At 37.2% G+C, this 18,496-nt stretch overlaps 2 protein-coding genes across 2 annotated transcripts; one reads left to right on the plus strand and one right to left on the minus strand.

The window, feature by feature from the left end:
- Window positions 1-385: 385 nt before the first annotated feature.
- On the plus strand, window positions 386-10,689 carry chs1 (chitin synthase 1). Its single transcript, XM_083533252.1, has 19 exons — window positions 386-570; window positions 1,004-1,139; window positions 2,095-2,280; window positions 3,351-4,435; window positions 4,519-4,614; window positions 4,700-4,864; window positions 4,954-5,101; window positions 5,186-5,251; window positions 5,350-5,584; window positions 5,680-5,880; window positions 6,847-7,131; window positions 7,251-7,430; window positions 7,604-8,138; window positions 8,312-8,433; window positions 8,538-8,896; window positions 9,120-9,230; window positions 9,324-9,541; window positions 9,643-9,709; window positions 9,864-10,689. Exons 1-19 carry the CDS (start codon window positions 524-526, stop codon window positions 9,930-9,932), a joined length of 4,311 nt encoding a protein of 1,436 aa, XP_083389378.1. The 5' UTR covers window positions 386-523; the 3' UTR covers window positions 9,933-10,689.
- A 1,181-nt stretch (window positions 10,690-11,870) lies between these two features.
- On the minus strand, window positions 11,871-16,384 carry mpc1 (mitochondrial pyruvate carrier 1). Its single transcript, XM_083533255.1, is given in 4 exon segments — window positions 11,871-12,234; window positions 13,434-13,566; window positions 14,430-14,526; window positions 16,180-16,384. Coding segments are annotated over 4 exon segments (327 nt in total). The 5' UTR covers window positions 16,252-16,384; the 3' UTR covers window positions 11,871-12,209.
- Between the last annotated feature and the right edge of the window lie 2,112 nt (window positions 16,385-18,496).

An 18,496-nucleotide genomic window follows, 5' to 3' on the forward strand; every position in this document is an offset into this window, starting at 1 on the left:
GGTAAACTGTATAATACTGCTGTAGTTTATAATGCAATTCTTTGGTTTAAATCCATGTATTATATCCAAAATAAATTTGTACAAATGTAAATATTAAACTACTATTGGTTTTCAAAAGTAAGTTATAATATCACACAGTTGTAAAATATTTATTTTAAATATTGATGCATATGCATTAAAGTGAGCTGGGTACTGGCTACAGTATCTTTATGCATATTCTGTTTTACTTTATTTATCTTAAAATATAGTCATTTTTCTCTTAACACTTCCTGGTACATTTTACCAAAAGGGGTGATAATGTTTCCAGCTGTTGTTGGTCTTTGCCCTGTATATATCCTAACTATTTCCTGTTGGAGCCACAGAGGGAATCTCTCATTAGGTGATCCTTGTACCTGTTTATTGCCTTGTGGACGGTAAATGAGGCAGGGCTAAAAGTCCAATCATATTCTGTGGACACATACTTAAATATTGCGATCTCTAGTCGTGACTGCATTCCAGACTGTTCATGGAATAGGAGAACAATATGGAGGACCTGAGGAATAGGGGTCAAAAGAGAGAGGGGAGGCACAGGTACCATCCGATGAACATATTGATATATTCTTTGACTAATCAAGAACTGTTATTAATGTTTGCCAATAATTTATTTAACTAGATCACGTGGATTTGTAACACTGTATATTCAATAATATTCTATTCAAAATATAGAGCTTTTAACAATAAACATTGTCTCAAAGCAGCTTTACACAGATAATGTGGTGATTCTTTATAAGTAAGTTTGTCCCTGATGAGCGAGCCATTGGCGACTATGTCATGTTTGATTTATAAAAACCATTCTGTATACCAGACTTTGCTATTTAATGGTAGTGTAGCCTCCATGTAGATTCAGGATATGGCTATAGCTGTAGCATGTATTTGTTCAGATTACAGTCTAAAGAGTGTGAGCAAATTTACTGTCACCCAGAAACATGTCTCAATATGAACGATACACGAATGCTTTTTGCAGGGACACATGGGATCCCTTTCAGCTAAATCCTATTGGAGCCGAGAAAGAAAAGAAGAAAACATGTTTTATCTTAGTGCAATACTTCATGGCAGTGGTTGTAGGCGTACTGGTCCTGACCAGCGCCGTCATCAGCAAGGTGAATATTACCATCAAAATGTCCTCCTTACAGATATTCATAAAACATTAATCATTTTCAGAAATGTCTCTTTAACCTTCCAGCCACAATCATTTCTATTGATTAAATCCAGGTTACATCTGATATGTTTTGAATCTTTTGCTATAGCAGTTGTTAAAGGAATTTATGACAGCACAGCTATACACACTTTGTACTCTTTAATCTCTATTTCTCTGAATGTTTCTGAATGTTCTTGGTGACATCCTAGCAACGTGTAAATAGAATGAACTGGTAGGATAGTGACTTAGTAACTTTGCAACAAGGAAGTAAATTAAGTGGGTAAAGGATTGAGGATCATAATGTCATATGAGATAATTGAGGATAATATAATATGTGATATTGGCTTTTTTTCCCCCACAACAGACCAATCTTATTATTTCCCAGTCAACATGTATGAGAAAATCCACATTAACTTTTTACAGTTAAATTTTCAAACGAGTTCAAAATAACTTTAATTTCTATGAAATTCTAAGTTGATTTTTTCAAGTTTAATTAAATATAAAATACCTTATCTAGTTTTATTAGTTTAGAAGTTTCCTATATTGACCGTGATGTGATTCAGCTTCCTGCTCATACAGGGACAAGTGGGATTTTGCCTTGTTTCATCTCGGGAATAAAAGAGAACGATGCAGCAGCCCTTTAGCTGTTTAATCTATTTGACCTTGTCTTCTTTATACTCTGCTCAAACAGATATGGTTTCAAAGTACAACCTATAATGTGTCTTTGTTTTTTTCCCATTTTTAAAAACTAGCAATGTCACATCATATTGGCAGTTTTACTAAAATCTCAAGCACAAAAATACAGCATGGACCAACAAATTAGTACAGAAGTTATACAGTATGGCAAAATAAACCCAAATCTATGTATCTATGATATGTGTTTTAATAATATCAATAATATAACAAACTTTTTGCAGGGTTGTCTTCTATCCCTGGTCACACTTTCCAGTCCAAAATCCCTCAGGAGTTCTACGGATAGGCAGTTCTACACGCTACTCCTCATGTGTGCCCTCGTTACACCCAACCTGCTGGTGTTCCTCAAGTGTCTGTGGAAATGTGCTTTCAAAAGCTTTGTTTCTCCCACCATGAAAACCATGGCGATTGTGAGTTAATCTATTGCAAATGACATCCTTATTGATGACATTTTCATTTGTTTCTTCCTGCTTAATAATGAAATGTATTATATATATATATATATATACACATACATATACAACTGAAAATAATAACCCTTCGGTTACATATTTTTTTGCTTACAAAGGTCTGAATATGCAAATTACAAGACTGAATCTTGACAACAATTATCTTTTAACTCTTAACTATTAATGATCAGTTTGAGGCTATTAAATCATTCGAAATGTGTTGTTGAATAATTGCAGTGCAGCAATTTTTACCTATTTAATATATTTGGTTGCTGTTTTTAATTTGAAAGTATATATGCTATATGGACCAATGACCATAAGATCTGTTTTCTGAACATCCCCTTCCACATTTAGATCCCATTTGCAGTTATAATAACCCTCACTCTTCTGGGAAGATGTTTTACTAGATTTTGGAGTGTATTTGTAGAGATTTGTGCTCATTCAGACACAAGATCTTTAATAAAGTCAGATACTGATGTAGGGTAAGGAGGCGTTCAACATGGCTAAATTCAGCGTAAACCATATGTTACCATGTAAACCATATGTTCAGGGAGCTCCATTGCCATGCTGGACAGGTCTGGGTTTTCTTCAAGTTAAGGAAAAAATTTAATGCAACAGCATTCAAAGACTTTGAGAAGAAACACATAAGGCTGGAGAAGACAGGTGTCCTAATACTTATTTCCATATAGTGCACTTATTTGTCCATTTGTCTGTTAACATTCTGATCATGAGAGGTTGCTAATCTGACCCCTGACCTCTCCCATTTTTTATCTTATGTTTGTATTTAGGTCTGAAGTTGCCTTCAGTTTAAAAAAAAGTAAATAAATCCGATGTGATTGTAAAAACTAAATCAGGGGATCTGTTACTAGAACAGCTGCAGTACTGCAATCCACCTGTTGAATTTACATGGATTTCCATGATTCATAAGGCTTCAGTGACCTGTACAACTTTTTTGGCAAATGAAGTGTGACTCCAGAAACTACATACAACTCACAATGGCTCACAGATGTTATGTCCTTTTTTTGTTGCAGATTTCAGTGATTGAGGTCCTGGTGGCACTGGGAACCTCCATCTTGGTTCTAATTGTGATGCCTCAGTTCGATGTGCTGACCAACCTGTTCATATCTGGAGGTGTCTGCATTTGCACGGCCTTCCTGCACGCTGTCCTTCGTCTTCAGCACCAGCGCTGGATGATCATCTTTCCTATTTGCTCAATTATTCTAGTGTTCACTGGCTACAGCCTGCTGGCTACCGATTACTATGTGCGAATATCTTCCTATGTCTCAGACCAAGACCAAGACTGTTATTACTATGTAGGCCTTGCTATATTTGCTTCCCTTCTTGTCTCTCTTAACTGGTGGGAAAATTCTCTGCAGGCCAGCAACAATATTCAAGATATGCTCTCTGATTTGGATAGCTTCAGAGATTCTGTGTTCATGATCACCAGTTTAATGAGGATTGCGGTCACTGTCGGGATATACTTCCTTTATTATGGCCTAATAGCTGAGACCCGCATCGACTGGAGCGCTTTCACAGAAGTTAAGAAAGATACACTTGGGGTAGGCCTTGGGGTGTTTTTTCTGCAAGCCTTCTGCTCTGCCGCCTGCCACTGGTTTGGCGTTGTGGCCTGCAAGATCCATTCCGTGAGGATGAGCTTTGCCATGCCAGTCTCATTGACAGGCCCTGTTACACTGATTGTCGGCATAACACTGTTCCTTACTCAAGCAAGCACCTTGGATTATACACCCGAGACGTCATATCTTTCTGAAGCGGCAGGCAACTACTCACTAATTGATAACCCTTTTCTGGACTTTTGCGCCGGCATTGTGAAGATGAAGGTTTCCAACAGCACTCCAATGATTCTTCTGGAACTCACCAACAGTATCTGCAAAACATCACTGAATAGCCACTATGCGGTTTGGCCTTTCTCCATGCTCGCTCTTGAGGGGGTGTGCATGTGGCTCGGGTTGATTACGTGCACGTATTACGTTTGGAGCATGAAGGTGCCGCGTATCGAGCGGACGTCCCAGCTCTTTGTGCGACGGTTGTACGAGTCTGCTTTTATTGATCAGTCGCTACTTCTAAACACCAAAATGAAAGTGAAGAACCCAGAAAGGTAATACGACTCAATTTACTTGACTCTGAACATAAAAATGTCCATTTGAAGTTCACAGAGGATGCGCTTCGCATGTTTTTCAGCTCTGAGGAAGCAGAGAACTGTGTCATATATCTCTGTGCAACAATGTGGCATGAAACATATGATGAGATGCTTAAGATCCTTACCTCAATGTTCAGGTAAAAAAAAAATTTGGCTTGTTCATATAAGAAAAATGAGTGTATTTTTTATTTTCTAGCTCACTCCAATTTGTCATGGTTTCAGACTGGACAGGTACAGAGGTGATCCAAAGGAAGAGCACAAGGATTTCTTCGACTTTGAATGTCATATTTATGTCGACGATGCCTTTATGAAAGACAAAACGACTGAGACAAAGTTGGTCAATTCATATGTAGATGACCTAATAAATGTGGTCATAGAAGTATACAGGTAACGATTGTTTTTTTTATGTTATGGTTAGTAATTTTTCAAGGACTATTATAAACACTATTATACATATATTCCGCTGTTATTTACAGAGTATTCACAAACAAAGAGCCAGATGAAGTCTCTATCACCGAAACTCCTTATGGTGGCCGGATTGCATTTGTGCTACCAGAGGGAAACATGTTATATATCCATCTGAAGGACAAACTTTTAATACGAAACAAAAAGAGATGGTCACAGGTGAGATGGATGGACTATAACGAAGCTGTGATTAGGAATTAACATTATCATCACATTATTTGATGTATATATATTTTTTTGCAGATCATGTATATGTATTATCTCCTGGGTTGGAAAGGGTATATAGTGAAAAATCCACAAAAAATCACTGTAAGTCTTCTTATTATGCAGAATGTTACAGTATATTTAATGATATGCTTAGCAAATGAAAAATTAGTGTGGGCTTAACTTTCTGGGCTTTTCTACAGAGACAGAACAATGTGTGTCGTGCAAGTCTCATATCACTGGATGGAGAGGCTTACCTCTTAGCAAATTTTGACAATGATAGCAAGAGGAAACACATATCAGATGAGAACACGTACATCTTGGCTTTGGATGGGGACACTGACTTCCACCCTTCAGCTGTAATTTTACTGGTTGATCGTCTTCGAATGTATGGTAATGTCGGTGCTGCTTGTGGAAGAATTCATCCAACTGGAATGGGTAAGGAGTTTCCCCTTTTTTGGGCAAATTATGTCTTCTTTTAATTTAAAATGTGTCTGCTTCAGGTGGTAATAAAAGCTAATATTTATTCACAGGGCCGATGGTGTGGTATCAGAAGTTCGAGTATGCTGTGGGGCACTGGCTCCAGAAAACAGCAGAACATGTGTTTGGGTGTGTGCTTTGCAGTCCTGGATGCTTCAGTCTGTTCAGAGGGTCAGCTCTGATGGATGACAATGTGCTGAAGCGATACACCACTAAGGCCACCAGGGCTTCTGAGTATGTCCAATATGACCAAGGTAAGCAGACATACCTCAGGGATTGATTGCTTAATCCCGAATAGAGCCATAACTGTGCATACCAACAAAAAACTGCAGAATAAAACACATACATTACTACATTATTACAGTCATCCTATATGAATATTTGAGTAGTCTTGATAATATGCAAAAACCAGTCTGACTTTACATGACTGGCTTCTTTATTACATTTTTTCATCTTGCAAAACCTTTCAAATCCTTAAATACCCTTAATATTGCCAGATTTAATCTCCAGCAGTCACAGCACTTTGAGTCTTCATTAACCCATTATATTTGAAATGAATCTTCTCAGGCTTCTCATTCCATTTTAAGTTGTCTTTTCAGGCATCGGCCATTTATCTTCCCTTGAGCTCTTATCTCTCTCTCTATCTTTTAATTGCTTCAGCACCCTGGAACACAGAACTATTGTTAACCCAAATTTCACTCAGGTGTAGGATCCTTAACAGTCACCATCCCCAGCTCCACCCTCCCTTTACAAATCAGTGCATGACCATGCCTCCGCTGCCACTGATAGGTGGCAGATAGATTTATTTGAAAAAGGATTAGGGCTATGGATGCACCAAAACCGAAGCCGGTATCAGCCTGATTTTTTATGCTCATTTACACATATTTCACATTTTGTCACTAACAAAAAATAATAACAGGTAATAGTACAGTACGTGGCATAAGGCTAATTCTCTCTGTGAAAATATCAATTGGGTGAAATTCCAGCATTTTCCCACAATACAATTCAACAAAACAAACATTTCCAGGCAAACCTAAGTGAAAAATAACAGCTCTTACCCTGTATATTGTTTGTATAAGTTAGTAATTGTAGTGAAATGATTCTAATAGGCATCACATTAGAGAATGAACTGCATGATGATGGTGCTTGTGATGGTCAGGTGTAATATAAGCATTTAACTAATCCATTAGACTTCCTAATCATTTACAATGCATTTTCAGGTGAGGATCGCTGGCTTTGCACGCTGCTTCTCCAGCAGGGATGGAGAGTGGAGTACAACGCTGCCTCAGACGCTTACACAAATTCTCCACAGGAATTTAAAGAGTTCTACAACCAAAGGCGCCGCTGGGGTCCCTCGACTCTCGCAAACACCTTGGATCTACTACACAGTGGAAAAGAAACTGCAAAGAGGAACTCTTCAATATCCATGCTCTACATCTTTTATCAGATCTTCACTGTGGCCTCTTCTATACTTGGACCTGCTTCTGTCACTTTGATGGTAGCTGGTCAGTATATTCACGTTTTGTATATTTTATGGATGTCTGTGATTCATTGCTGGTGTTTTATTGATTAGGGAATGTCTGCTTTAAAATACTGACTGAATTTTTTTTTCTCTTTTTTTAAGGGGCTTTCCAGTTTGTGTTTAGTATTGCAGGAACGCTGTCCATTATCATAGCGGTCATACCACCATTGGTTTACATGCTAATTTGTTTCTTCACCAAATCCAACTTCCAGATTACAATCGCTGCCATTTTTAGTGTTTTGTATGCTTTTCTGATGACAGCATCTTTCTTCTCCATTATTGGTAAGTAAAGGCCTGTTAGTCCAAACTTGCAAATCTTTTATTTTTTTTATACAGTTATTTACTGCAATTCATGTTGTATATTTAACAAAACTCAACAATGATATGTCATCTAATACAATGTTAATGATCCTTTTGTTCTACGCCAATTTACTTCAATATTCTCCATGGTACAGGTGACATGGTGAAGGAAGGGACGTTTATTACTCCTACTGGGATATTTCTGGTGTCCATGGCAATCTTGTACTTTGTTACAGCACTACTTCATCCCCAGGAGTTTGGCATGATTGTCTATGGGCTCATGTATTTTATATGCATCCCTAGCGGTTACCTCCTACTTACTATATACTCCTTGGTCAACATGAACATAGTGTCCTGGGGCACTCGAGAATCCAACAAAGAGAAGGAGGAGAAAAAGCATGTGGGTGTTTTGTGCAACCGCAACTGCAAACTCTGTTGCTGGGACGTAAATATCCAAGTCACTCAGGAAACCGAAAACTTAATGCTCCAACAACTTCAGCAAGCAGTCAATCCGGATGGTTCATCGGCCAAAGTGGAGTCGACCGTACTGGGTGCTGAGGACAATTCAAAACCTTCTGAAACGGACAATCAGCCCAATGTTGAAATCAAAAGAGGTGCTTCATTGAGGAAAAGAGATGTCAAGCATCTGTCCAATGAGAAGGAACAAGAAGATACAAAATCTTTAAACAGGTAGACAGATTTTATCTCCACTGTAATTAAATTTACAACGGAGCCTACCATTCTCGCTCGTATATCACGTGGTAATTGCTGAATGTATTGTAAGAAAACGTTCTAATACGTCTAATATCGACATGATTTTTAATCAGACATACATTTGATTTGTCCATATACACTATTTACAGTACTAGTGACATCAGCATGGATCAGAAAACGTACAATTCATATGATGATAATGATGAGTATGATGACTTGGATGCATCCAATGACGAAGAAGAGCAAGTAATTGATGTTGTCCCTGATAGTGGTAAGGTTTAAAAAATGTCCTTAGTTTTATCAATTGAAATATTGGATTAACGGCGAAAGGAAATTGCAAAGGATGTACAATTAAGCTATTATTTTGTCTAACAGAGTGGGTTGGACCAGTAAAGACAGTATTCCTGAGGAAGCTTACCTACGCAAATCTCAAAAGGAACCTGCAGGAGCAGATCAGGTACACCCTTAGAAACAAGAACCAGGAAGACCTGTGTGAGGAACTGGTCCTCATGCTAACCGACACTCTTAATGAAGAGCTAAAGGACAAAGTTCGTCCGGAGGACGTTTTGTTGGAAAGCCAATTGGAAGAACTACAGGATGCTCTTAACGAGTCGGCAAGAAGGATCCTAAAGACCAACCGCATGCAATTCAACCAAATGAAGAGGCTGGAGGCAAGAGTCAAACGAGCTATTGAAAGAACCCTAGTGGCCCCCCAGGTTACAAGACTGAATGAGGTAGGAACATCATTGATCTTTTTGTGTCCACTCCATCACATGGATTATTGTGATTTATTTAAATTTTTTGGATTGTTTTACATTTATACATTTATGGCATTTGGCAGACGCTCTTCTCCAGAGCGACTGGATTATCTCGATTATAGACCTGAACAGTTTCGGTTTGGAAATCATTTTATTAGTCATACTAATCTTCAAGTCAAATATTTGTCTACCTAACTAGGATGAGACTGACTTCTGGAATAAGCTGATAGAGCGCTACCTAAAACCCATAGATGATCCCAAAAGCCATCTAGAGCAAGTGGAAAGGGAACTAAAATCCCTACGGAACAAGGTAGCAATCCTAGCAATATCAGGCCTGATACTCATCTAGCCTACATTGTATAGTATGGATTATGAAATAACATCTATCCTGTGTCTATTCCAGGCAGTATTTCTGTACTTTATTATAAACGTCTTATGGGTAGTGGCCACATTCTTTCTTCAAGCCATTGGGAGTGATGTCATTAGCATCAAGATTCCTAAATATTTGCCCAATGGCAGTTTGGCTGATGAACCCCTGAAGGTGGAACCTCTAAGTTTAATGTTCCTGCTGTCTTTTGCTATCCTTTTGCTGATCCAGTTTCTGGCAATGCTTTACCACAGGTACATTATCGCAAATACAGAATGGTCACAGTTTGATTGATCATTACTTTCTTTAATGCTGAATTGAGAATTTAATTTGCCTTTTTTGTTTCTTAAAACAGAGTGTACACCTTGATCCATGTGTTAGCCTACAGAAGCACAGAGAAGGACTACAGAGAAAAGGATGCTGTGAGTAACCATTTTTGCTTAATTGTTTTTTACTCAGTTGGGTATGTTAGAAAGTGAACAGCTTCATTCAGCATAGACCCAAGCAACCTTTTCTATTTGAGATTTGCAAGAATAGTGTGTAAAGAACGAGTTTAATCTCTTTGTATTTTTGCAGGACGAGGAAGCAATGATCTATGAGAACCAGATTATGAATGATCTCGTCATAACCAGTGATGACCTGTGATGAAGATACGAGGGATTTGAGTGTATTTACATTTACTTATGACTGCACTCTTGTAATGCCAAGTCCAGGGTACATGTTTTATTGTGCCACAAAAAGTGCAATAAAAATTCCAGCTGAGAGAAAAAGGGAAATACTGTAATGACACAAATGTGTAAATTCAACTTTGTGTATTTATATTTATACTGTGATTCTATTATAGTGTAGGCAACAGAGAAGCTGTAGCTCAATGACACCAAAGAGTGTTTGTGTTAAAACTAAACTGCTTAAATGCTTAAGGAAAATTAGGATTCACCTGAAAGATATGAACGATTTAAATAACAATACGGCTATACCGATATCATTCTCATACAAGAGCTGCAAAGTCTTTGTGGCTAGGATTGGCTCCACTGTGCTGTAATCATAAACCAAAATCACAGCTGATTCTGAATTTTACCAGAAGTCACCAGACTCATGATATATCAAACATGTTACTCTGTTTTTCCAAAACATGTTCTGTGTGTCTGTGAAGATTCTCAGTCATCCAGGTGTAGTTATCTGGAAGTTAAGTCATGTCAGCTTCTTCAGAGTGATGTTCATTGTGCTTCATTTTTACAGCCTAATTACAGCCCAAAGTCCAAAATTCAGCTCCAGTTAGTTTATACACCTAGAAACTGATTATGTGAATGTTTGTATAGTTGTTTTCAGGTGTAGGACTGTCCATGGTTGTACATTTTAATTAAATGTTATCAGCACAAGTAATAAATGGTTATTACATGTATATTACTTTTTCTTATCGCTCCAGTATCCTGACAAAACACCGATGTATATATAAGATAAATTATAAAAAGGCAAAATAAATAAACATCTCTCAGTCTCTCAGAAGTAAAGAAGGTCAGAGCTTTACAAATCTGTAAAAGAGCAGTTGTGGAGCAATTTCAGAATCATGTTTCTCAACATAAATCTGAAAAATAGTTGAATATCTTATCATTTGCAGTACAGAATATAAAACATTTCAAAGGATCTGAAGAAATCTCTGTGCACAAGGGCAAAAATCAATATTGGATGCATGTGATCTTCGGACCCTCAGGCAGTGCTGCCTTTAAAACAGTCACGATTCTGTAATTGAAATCATTGCATGGGTTCATTATCACCTGAGAAAAAGGCATGATCCAGAAACTCTGCCATCCTCTTTGGGCCAAAGTTCACTTAAAATGTACTGAGGCAAAGTGAAAAACTGTTCTGTAGTCAGACATAATGTCCTAAAGACTAAAGAGGAGAGGGACTATCAGCATTGGTATCAGCAAAAAAAAAAAACACATCTCTAATGGTATGGAAGTGAATTAGTGGCTATAAATTGAGAGGCTTGCACATTTGGAAAGGCTCCATGAATGCAGGTTTTGAAGCAACAAATGCTTCAATTCACTTGTTGAACAGCTACAATCCTGTATCACACACATACATTCTTCTCCAAAAACATCAGCAACCTGTCTCCTGTTACCAGATGTTTTACGAACAGAAGTGATGCACACAGTGGTCAACATGGCCCTGTCCCTACATTTTTTAGACCTATTGCAGCCATCAAATTCAAAAAGGCTCTGCCAAAGCTCTGGCTTTCTCAACCCCTTTGGGATAAACTGGTAAATTGACTGGACCCCAAAGCTCCTCACTTAACATCATTGTCTGATCTTTTTACTGCTCTTGTAGCTGAATGATCACTAATCCCCACAGCCACATTAAAAAAATCCAGGGGAAGCCTTTCCAAAAGAATGGAGCTCATTATAACAGCACAGAGAAATTGATCGGAAAGGAGATAAAACCTGAAGATCCTTCTAGAAATCCAGCCCGGGTTCTAAGATCTCCTGCCTGATTTACACTTCCACGTTCTTACCATTTGGTCACAAATGGGTTGCTGTAGTTGCAGCAAAAGCGCAAGTCTGCATCGAATACAAGAGCCGGAAATGAAGTTAATCAACTTTTATTTACTACAAGGTCTGAGGTTAACCTGATATCCACTTCTTAACCGAGTTTCACAATAAATTACCGTAAATGACAATTTTTTTGAAATCAGTAGCTTGATGTGTATCTTTCTTGAAAAAAAGTCTAATGTGCGTAGTAACAGTCCTCTAAACGTTTTATATACAATTTATTGTTATCTAGTCAGAAAACTTGTATCCTCAGTTAGCATGGGAAATCGATTGTGTGTAAATCAGTTAATCAGATAAAAACCTAATGGAAATAATATTTCTGAAAGCTGCTGCTAGCAATGGACAGAATTCTTCTGCGGTTCATGGCTGCTCATCATTTCGCCATTTTCTTCTCCATGCTGCAGAAAAAGAGACAAATATAATTAGATTTAGTCAAATTAAAACATGTAAATACATAATTATGAGATTACAAACTTATTTGGGTCAATGCCAAACTTACCACGAAGGCAATAAATAAATAAACAAATACAATTATACTGATATACCGAATATATATTACAACACAATGAACATTACAAAGGCTTTTAATGTTGGGATATTTTCGAGTTTATTACTATTTACAAAATTACCTATTATTTTACTCTGATCAGTAAATAAGAAAGTACGGTGGGGGTTGGGGGGGCCACTGCTCTAAATTACCTTATTTTCTCAATAGCTACTGCATATTTTCACTGCCCATCGCCTTCATATTTATTTGCTGTACATACAGTATATGCCAATTTACACAGTGTTTGTTGCTGTGTACCTGCACCATGCAATAACAATATCTGTCTGTCTACCAGCCATTGCATACCAAGAACATCCCAAAAGACCTGATGATCTGAAAAGTCTTTGTCCCAATGGTCCATTTATTACAATGTGTCTCTTGTCATACACTTTCATATTATTCCTGCTTTCAACAATACCTTTGGGAATTGACTGTTCACATGCTGCCTAAAGTAAACCTCATCCCAGCTCCCACTTTAACAATAAAAGATCCTAATTATTCCCATCACGTCTCGGTGGCTTTAATGTTATAGATGTTCAGTGTACTCGATTCCAGGTTTCCACCTGAATACAAAAAATGATCGGGAAACAAAAACGGAAATATATTTTTGAAAAGTAAAAGATTTCTGTCCAATATTTCACACAGAGCAAACTTGTTGTGTAACGGGTTTATCTGACGACATACGCAGAACAGTTGAGTGAGATGTGCTTACGGCGACCCGGTGACCCCCAACTGAGCTGATCATGTTAAAACTAGTTAATCAGTAAACTGACTAATTCAGCCAGAGCTTTTACATCGTATAATCAAAGGGCAGAGGGCAAAAAGAAAATCAATGTTTATGTAGAATATAAAGTACAGAATACATTTCTATATATATTTCATGCATTTCCAAAAGAAAAGAAAAAGTCCATGTAAATACATTTATGGAAATTGGCAGACGACAAACATCACTTCTAATGAAGACGACGGTTTTTCCACGTTGCCTGCGATAAAGGGTCAAGAAAAAAAAAAAAAAAAAAGCTATTAGACAGTATGAAATGAACGACTCACTTGTACTTGATCAAGCGTCCTCCCTGAATGAGTTGCGCTCCCTCGTTGGTGAAATGGCAGGCGAACAGGAGCCAGTTCCTCGGCTGCACTTTGTAAGCGAATCTCATGAACAGCAGTGAGTAGCAGGTCAGAGCTGGTGAAACAGGATCACCTCAGTTAAACGAGAGGGCGAATACAGACGTGCTTAACGAAGAAAGCAGACCGACTCGTACCAATATTTCTGGCAGTAAAAAGAGACAATAACTGATCAAAGACGTTATTTAGAAAATGCCTCAGACAACGACTCCGGCATGCACAATGGAGTGTGTAGAATGCTAACTAACCTGAAGCACTGCTGTAAACAAGGATTTTTTTTTTAACCATTGTTTAGGTCATAATACAAAACTCAGAAGCATGAAAGACGACCTAATAAACCTTTGTACTGGTTTTCTATCGGAAGGCAAACCGCTAGAATAATGTCACTGCTCTATCTGGTCTAAAACTAAATTACTGACAAAAGACTCAAAATTTTAATATATTATATAACAAACGATCCAAAATGATTAAAAGGGGGTTTTAAAAACAAACCTTTAATTAGCTTTTGTCTGATCTGAAAGTTACAGAGTAATAATCTTTACATAAAGTCAGTATATTATGGAATATTGCACAAAAGCTTTATTTATTTATTTATTTTTAAATCGATTGATCAGTGACTTAATTATAAATTTTTATCATACATAATAATAATAGGACAAATGTGCACTGCATTACTGTCACGTTCAGTCAAATGAGCCAAATGCACTACTGAATAATGATAAAGTTTAATATCGTAAATGCCTATTGACAGACTGAACGCATGTATAATAGTTAAAATACGATTCACAATATTGCTGATAATTCTGAAGCGGTCTTAAAAACAAAACAAAATCCCAGATTTTTCTCTCAGAATCAAAATAAACCAAAACGGAGTGAGTTTGTGGATCCGGTTCAACTAGTTTCACCTGGATTACAACATACCGAAGGTCATGCGACCGCTGATGATCTCTGGGCTTTTTTGCATGTCGTTGATGGCGGCGATCGGCAGCCCCCAGTTTGCCACTGGACCCCAAAAGTGCTGATGAAAGGAATAAAAGGACAACGATTAATCAAATGAAGATTAGTGAAGTCTTCTGTTCAATCAGAGAGATGAAGGAAGGTCAGATAAAAACCTGATGGCCGACACGTGAAGAATTGCACGCCATGAACAGTGTAATGAAAGAGTTCACTAAATATATTAGGCAATATAATATATGTTTTCCACTATAGCATTCTTTAGAACAGAGAATTTTTTTGTGTAACATCTGAAAACGTGTGTGCGGCTTGTTTACATCAGATGAGCTTAACGCCGGAAAGTTCTACGACGCAACTGTAAACTGAGAAAACAGAAATGACGTTTCCACGTTTACATGAATTCAAAACGTCATTCTTCGCAAATCCACGCGTAAGAATCGAACGCTTCGGGATGCACAGGAACTCCGCTCCTCACACCGAACAGTTGTGGATTGTTTTCTCGTTTTGAAGTGCTTTCCTAATCCTAATATACATAAATGAGACACACTTACCGTGCTGTTGATGAAGGTCCCGAGTGCAGCAGAAATAGAAGAGAAAAGAAAGAAAAAATTATTATTGAAATGAAAAAAAAGAAAAAAAAGAGTCAAGATTGATTAATAAAAAAAACTTTTCACGAGTTACTCTCAGTCCGTTTTCAATGAAAAGTCGCCAACTATCGGTATCAAGTATCGACGTTCCACTGTATATATATTTATATATATGAAAGAGAGAGAGAGAGCGAGAGAGAGAGAGAGCGAGAGAGAGAGCGCTTGCGTGTTCGTTTTGTTTATATGCAACAAATTAGGTTAAAGGCAAAACACACATGAATTGCACAGTGAAAAACTGGGACAAAGTTCTGTTGAGTCCCAACATTTTTGGCTCTAACAGAAGAACAGGAGAGAAGATGCCAGCAGACTCCTTCACCTCCACAGTCAACCATGGAGGTGAAAACTTAATGGTTTGGGGTTGTTTTTTGGAGCAGGGAAAGTTGGAGATTCATTTCGGGTGAAAGAAAAACAGAACCAACAAGGCCACCATTGACCCGAGAGTCCTACATGAAGGTTCTAGAAATGTTCTATAGAGTCAAAAGTCTTGGAATATTCTGCCCAGTTACTGCACCTCAAATCATACTGAACTCCTCTGGGATGGATCGCAAGGTCAGAAAGAAATCTCCAAACAGTGAAGATCTTTAGTAAGTTTTACAGAGACACGGCAAAGTCTTTCAGATGAATGTTTGGAGAAACTGTGGATTCCAAGAGTGTGTAAAGCTGTTATTAACGCTAATAAAGGGACAGAAATGTACATTTATAGATGTTTGGTCAAAGTAAATCTTTATACTGTTGATTTGGTTTGGTGCATAGAAACAACAGGAACATCCATGTGTCTAATAACGTGTCTAATCATTTTTCTACTAGTGATCCAAGTGTACAGGGGCAGGGAGCAGGGAGCCAATCAGGACTCAGCCACAACTTTGCCCTTCAGTTCGGTCAAAACACAATTTCCGTCAACTTCCGTCAAATCTGAAAAACGTCCCATAAAATAGGCTGCAGGTCAAATACAAATTCACACAATTCATTATTCGAGTAGCACGAATAATACTAGTGTAGACCTCCTCCATTTGGAGCTAGTTTACCAGGTTAACAAGCAAGCTAGCAAAGCTAGTGTTAGCCGGAACTTACCTCATCAGATAATCTCTGAACTCCTTACTACGGAGGTGATCGACAGCTTTACGAGCCAAAGTGCCTGCCATTGTTCCAGTCAAGTATTAAATAATAACAGAAAGCTGTATATGTGCTGGAACACCCAGATGATCGTGCAGGAGGCTGCTAGTAAATAGAGGACAAATCTGTTTGACGTTGCCACCAACCTACACGTCACTTCCGGGTTCTTCCTCTCCGAGAGCAAGAGTTCGTACAATAAGTGTCCCCCAGTGCAATACATTATTTATATATATTAATATATTTTATATATCTATGAAATCTAGGGTCAAGAAAAATAAACCTTTTTGCATATTTTTTTTCCATGTATTTACTTAAGATTATTTTGGAAATATATAGAATTATATATTAATAGGAATATGTGTATTTGATGTGCTGTTTTATACAGAACGTGAACATTTTTATTGTGAACAAAAACATATTATACATTTGTTTATTTTATTAGAGAAATTCCATATTTATAAGAAAAAGTGGCCTCTATGTAGACCAAAATTTTCCCATTTTATTAATGACTTCAAATTGTATGTAAATCTCTTGGAAAAAAACAAAAAAAGCACTGAAAACATGTAATGCTCTGAAAGCACTGAAATTTGTTATGTGTATTTTTTCTTATTTTTTAAATGCATTTTTTTTTTTTTTTTTTTCTCTGTAAGTAAGTGTAAATTTGACATGAGTATGTAATACCTCTTGTTCTTTTGGCATTTAATAATAATAAAAAAAAATTAAAGTAAAAATAAAAAATAAAAAAACAACATTTTATATATATATATAAACTCCTGAAGAAGTTCATGCTGTTAATTCTCAATGGGTCTGAACTGTTTTAGCAGCAAAAGTGGGACCAACACCAAATGGTACATTTTGGTTACATTTTTACAAATAAGTCACTTGTTTCATTCATGAACCAGGTTTTTGTATAAATCCTTCTGGCAAGAATGTTATATAATGAATAAAAACACTTTTAATAATTTCAAATATTACTGTAATTAAATATGAATAAAAAAAAAATTAAAGATGGGAAAAAATTGTGAATTGTAACGTGTTCTTAGACAGCCATCTAGCGGTCACATCATGTAATAACTACACTATTTCCTTACAAGTAATTTTTTAAATGCCAAAAGAACAAGAGGTATTAGATACTCATGTCAAATTTACACTTACTTACAGAGAAAAAAAAACAAAAAATGCAGTCTCATCTAAATAATGGATGTTGAAATATGCCTGCCACTTGAACTCCAAGAAGTATTTATGTAAAACAGCATTTTTTTAAGCTGACAATTCTAAAAACGTATCCTCTGCAGCAGAGGTAGCTCTTGGTATTCTATTCCTGGGACGGTCCTCACGGTCTTCATAGCGTTTGATGGTTTTGCCGAATGCATTAAGATTTTTCGGATTGACTGACCTTCATTTTTAAGAGTAATGATAACCTGTCTTTTTTGTGAGCATGTGAGAGCATGTGTGGCATCTGTTGAGAAGTGGTCTATATTAGAAGGGAAGTGAGCAGTCAATTCTGGGTAGATGGCAGGTTTTCTGGGCTGTTACCAATATAATAATATATTAATAAAAATAATATATAATGTTAGTGCCAAATGTGGTCCAAGGAAGGACAGCCTCTGAACCACTGACAGGGACAGGCAACAAATACTCACTGATTTGTGTGGAGAGTGTAAAAATAATTAATGCTATTGTAGATTGTGTAACTGCAGAGCAGTCTTAGTGCCCATTTAGACCCTAAATCACTAAATGCAACTACAATAGGTGCTTGAGCATAGGAACTAGACAATGGAGCGATGGAAGAAGGTGGTTCAAGTTCAAGCTCAAGTTTATTTCTATAGAACTTTTCACAATGGACATAGTCTCAAAGCAGTTTTACAGAATGTAAGAATTATAGAACAAAAAAACTTTAATATAAGTGAATTATGCGTGGTTATTCCTGATGAGCAACCTGGGGCGACTGTGGCCAGGAAAATCTCCCTTAGATGTTATGAGGAAGACACCTTGAGAGGAACCAGACTCAAAAGGGGAACCCATCCTCATTTGGGTGATATTAAGAGTGTGATTATAAATATTAAACATGTCCGGTCTAAAAAAATCATCTTTTACATCACAAGGACAGCAAGGTGTCTACAGGGAAATAGTACCTGATGCATTATTAGAAGCTGGCAAAGGAATTGTGATGCTTTAGCCAATGTTTTGCTGGGAAACTTCAGGTCCAGGATGACATACACCATCTACCCATACATTGTTGCAGACCTAGTAAACGCTACATGGCAACAGTAT

Source organism: Silurus aristotelis (genome assembly GCF_946808225.1).
Source record: "Silurus aristotelis genome assembly, chromosome: 27".
NCBI classification, from domain to species: Eukaryota; Metazoa; Chordata; class Actinopteri; order Siluriformes; family Siluridae; genus Silurus; species Silurus aristotelis.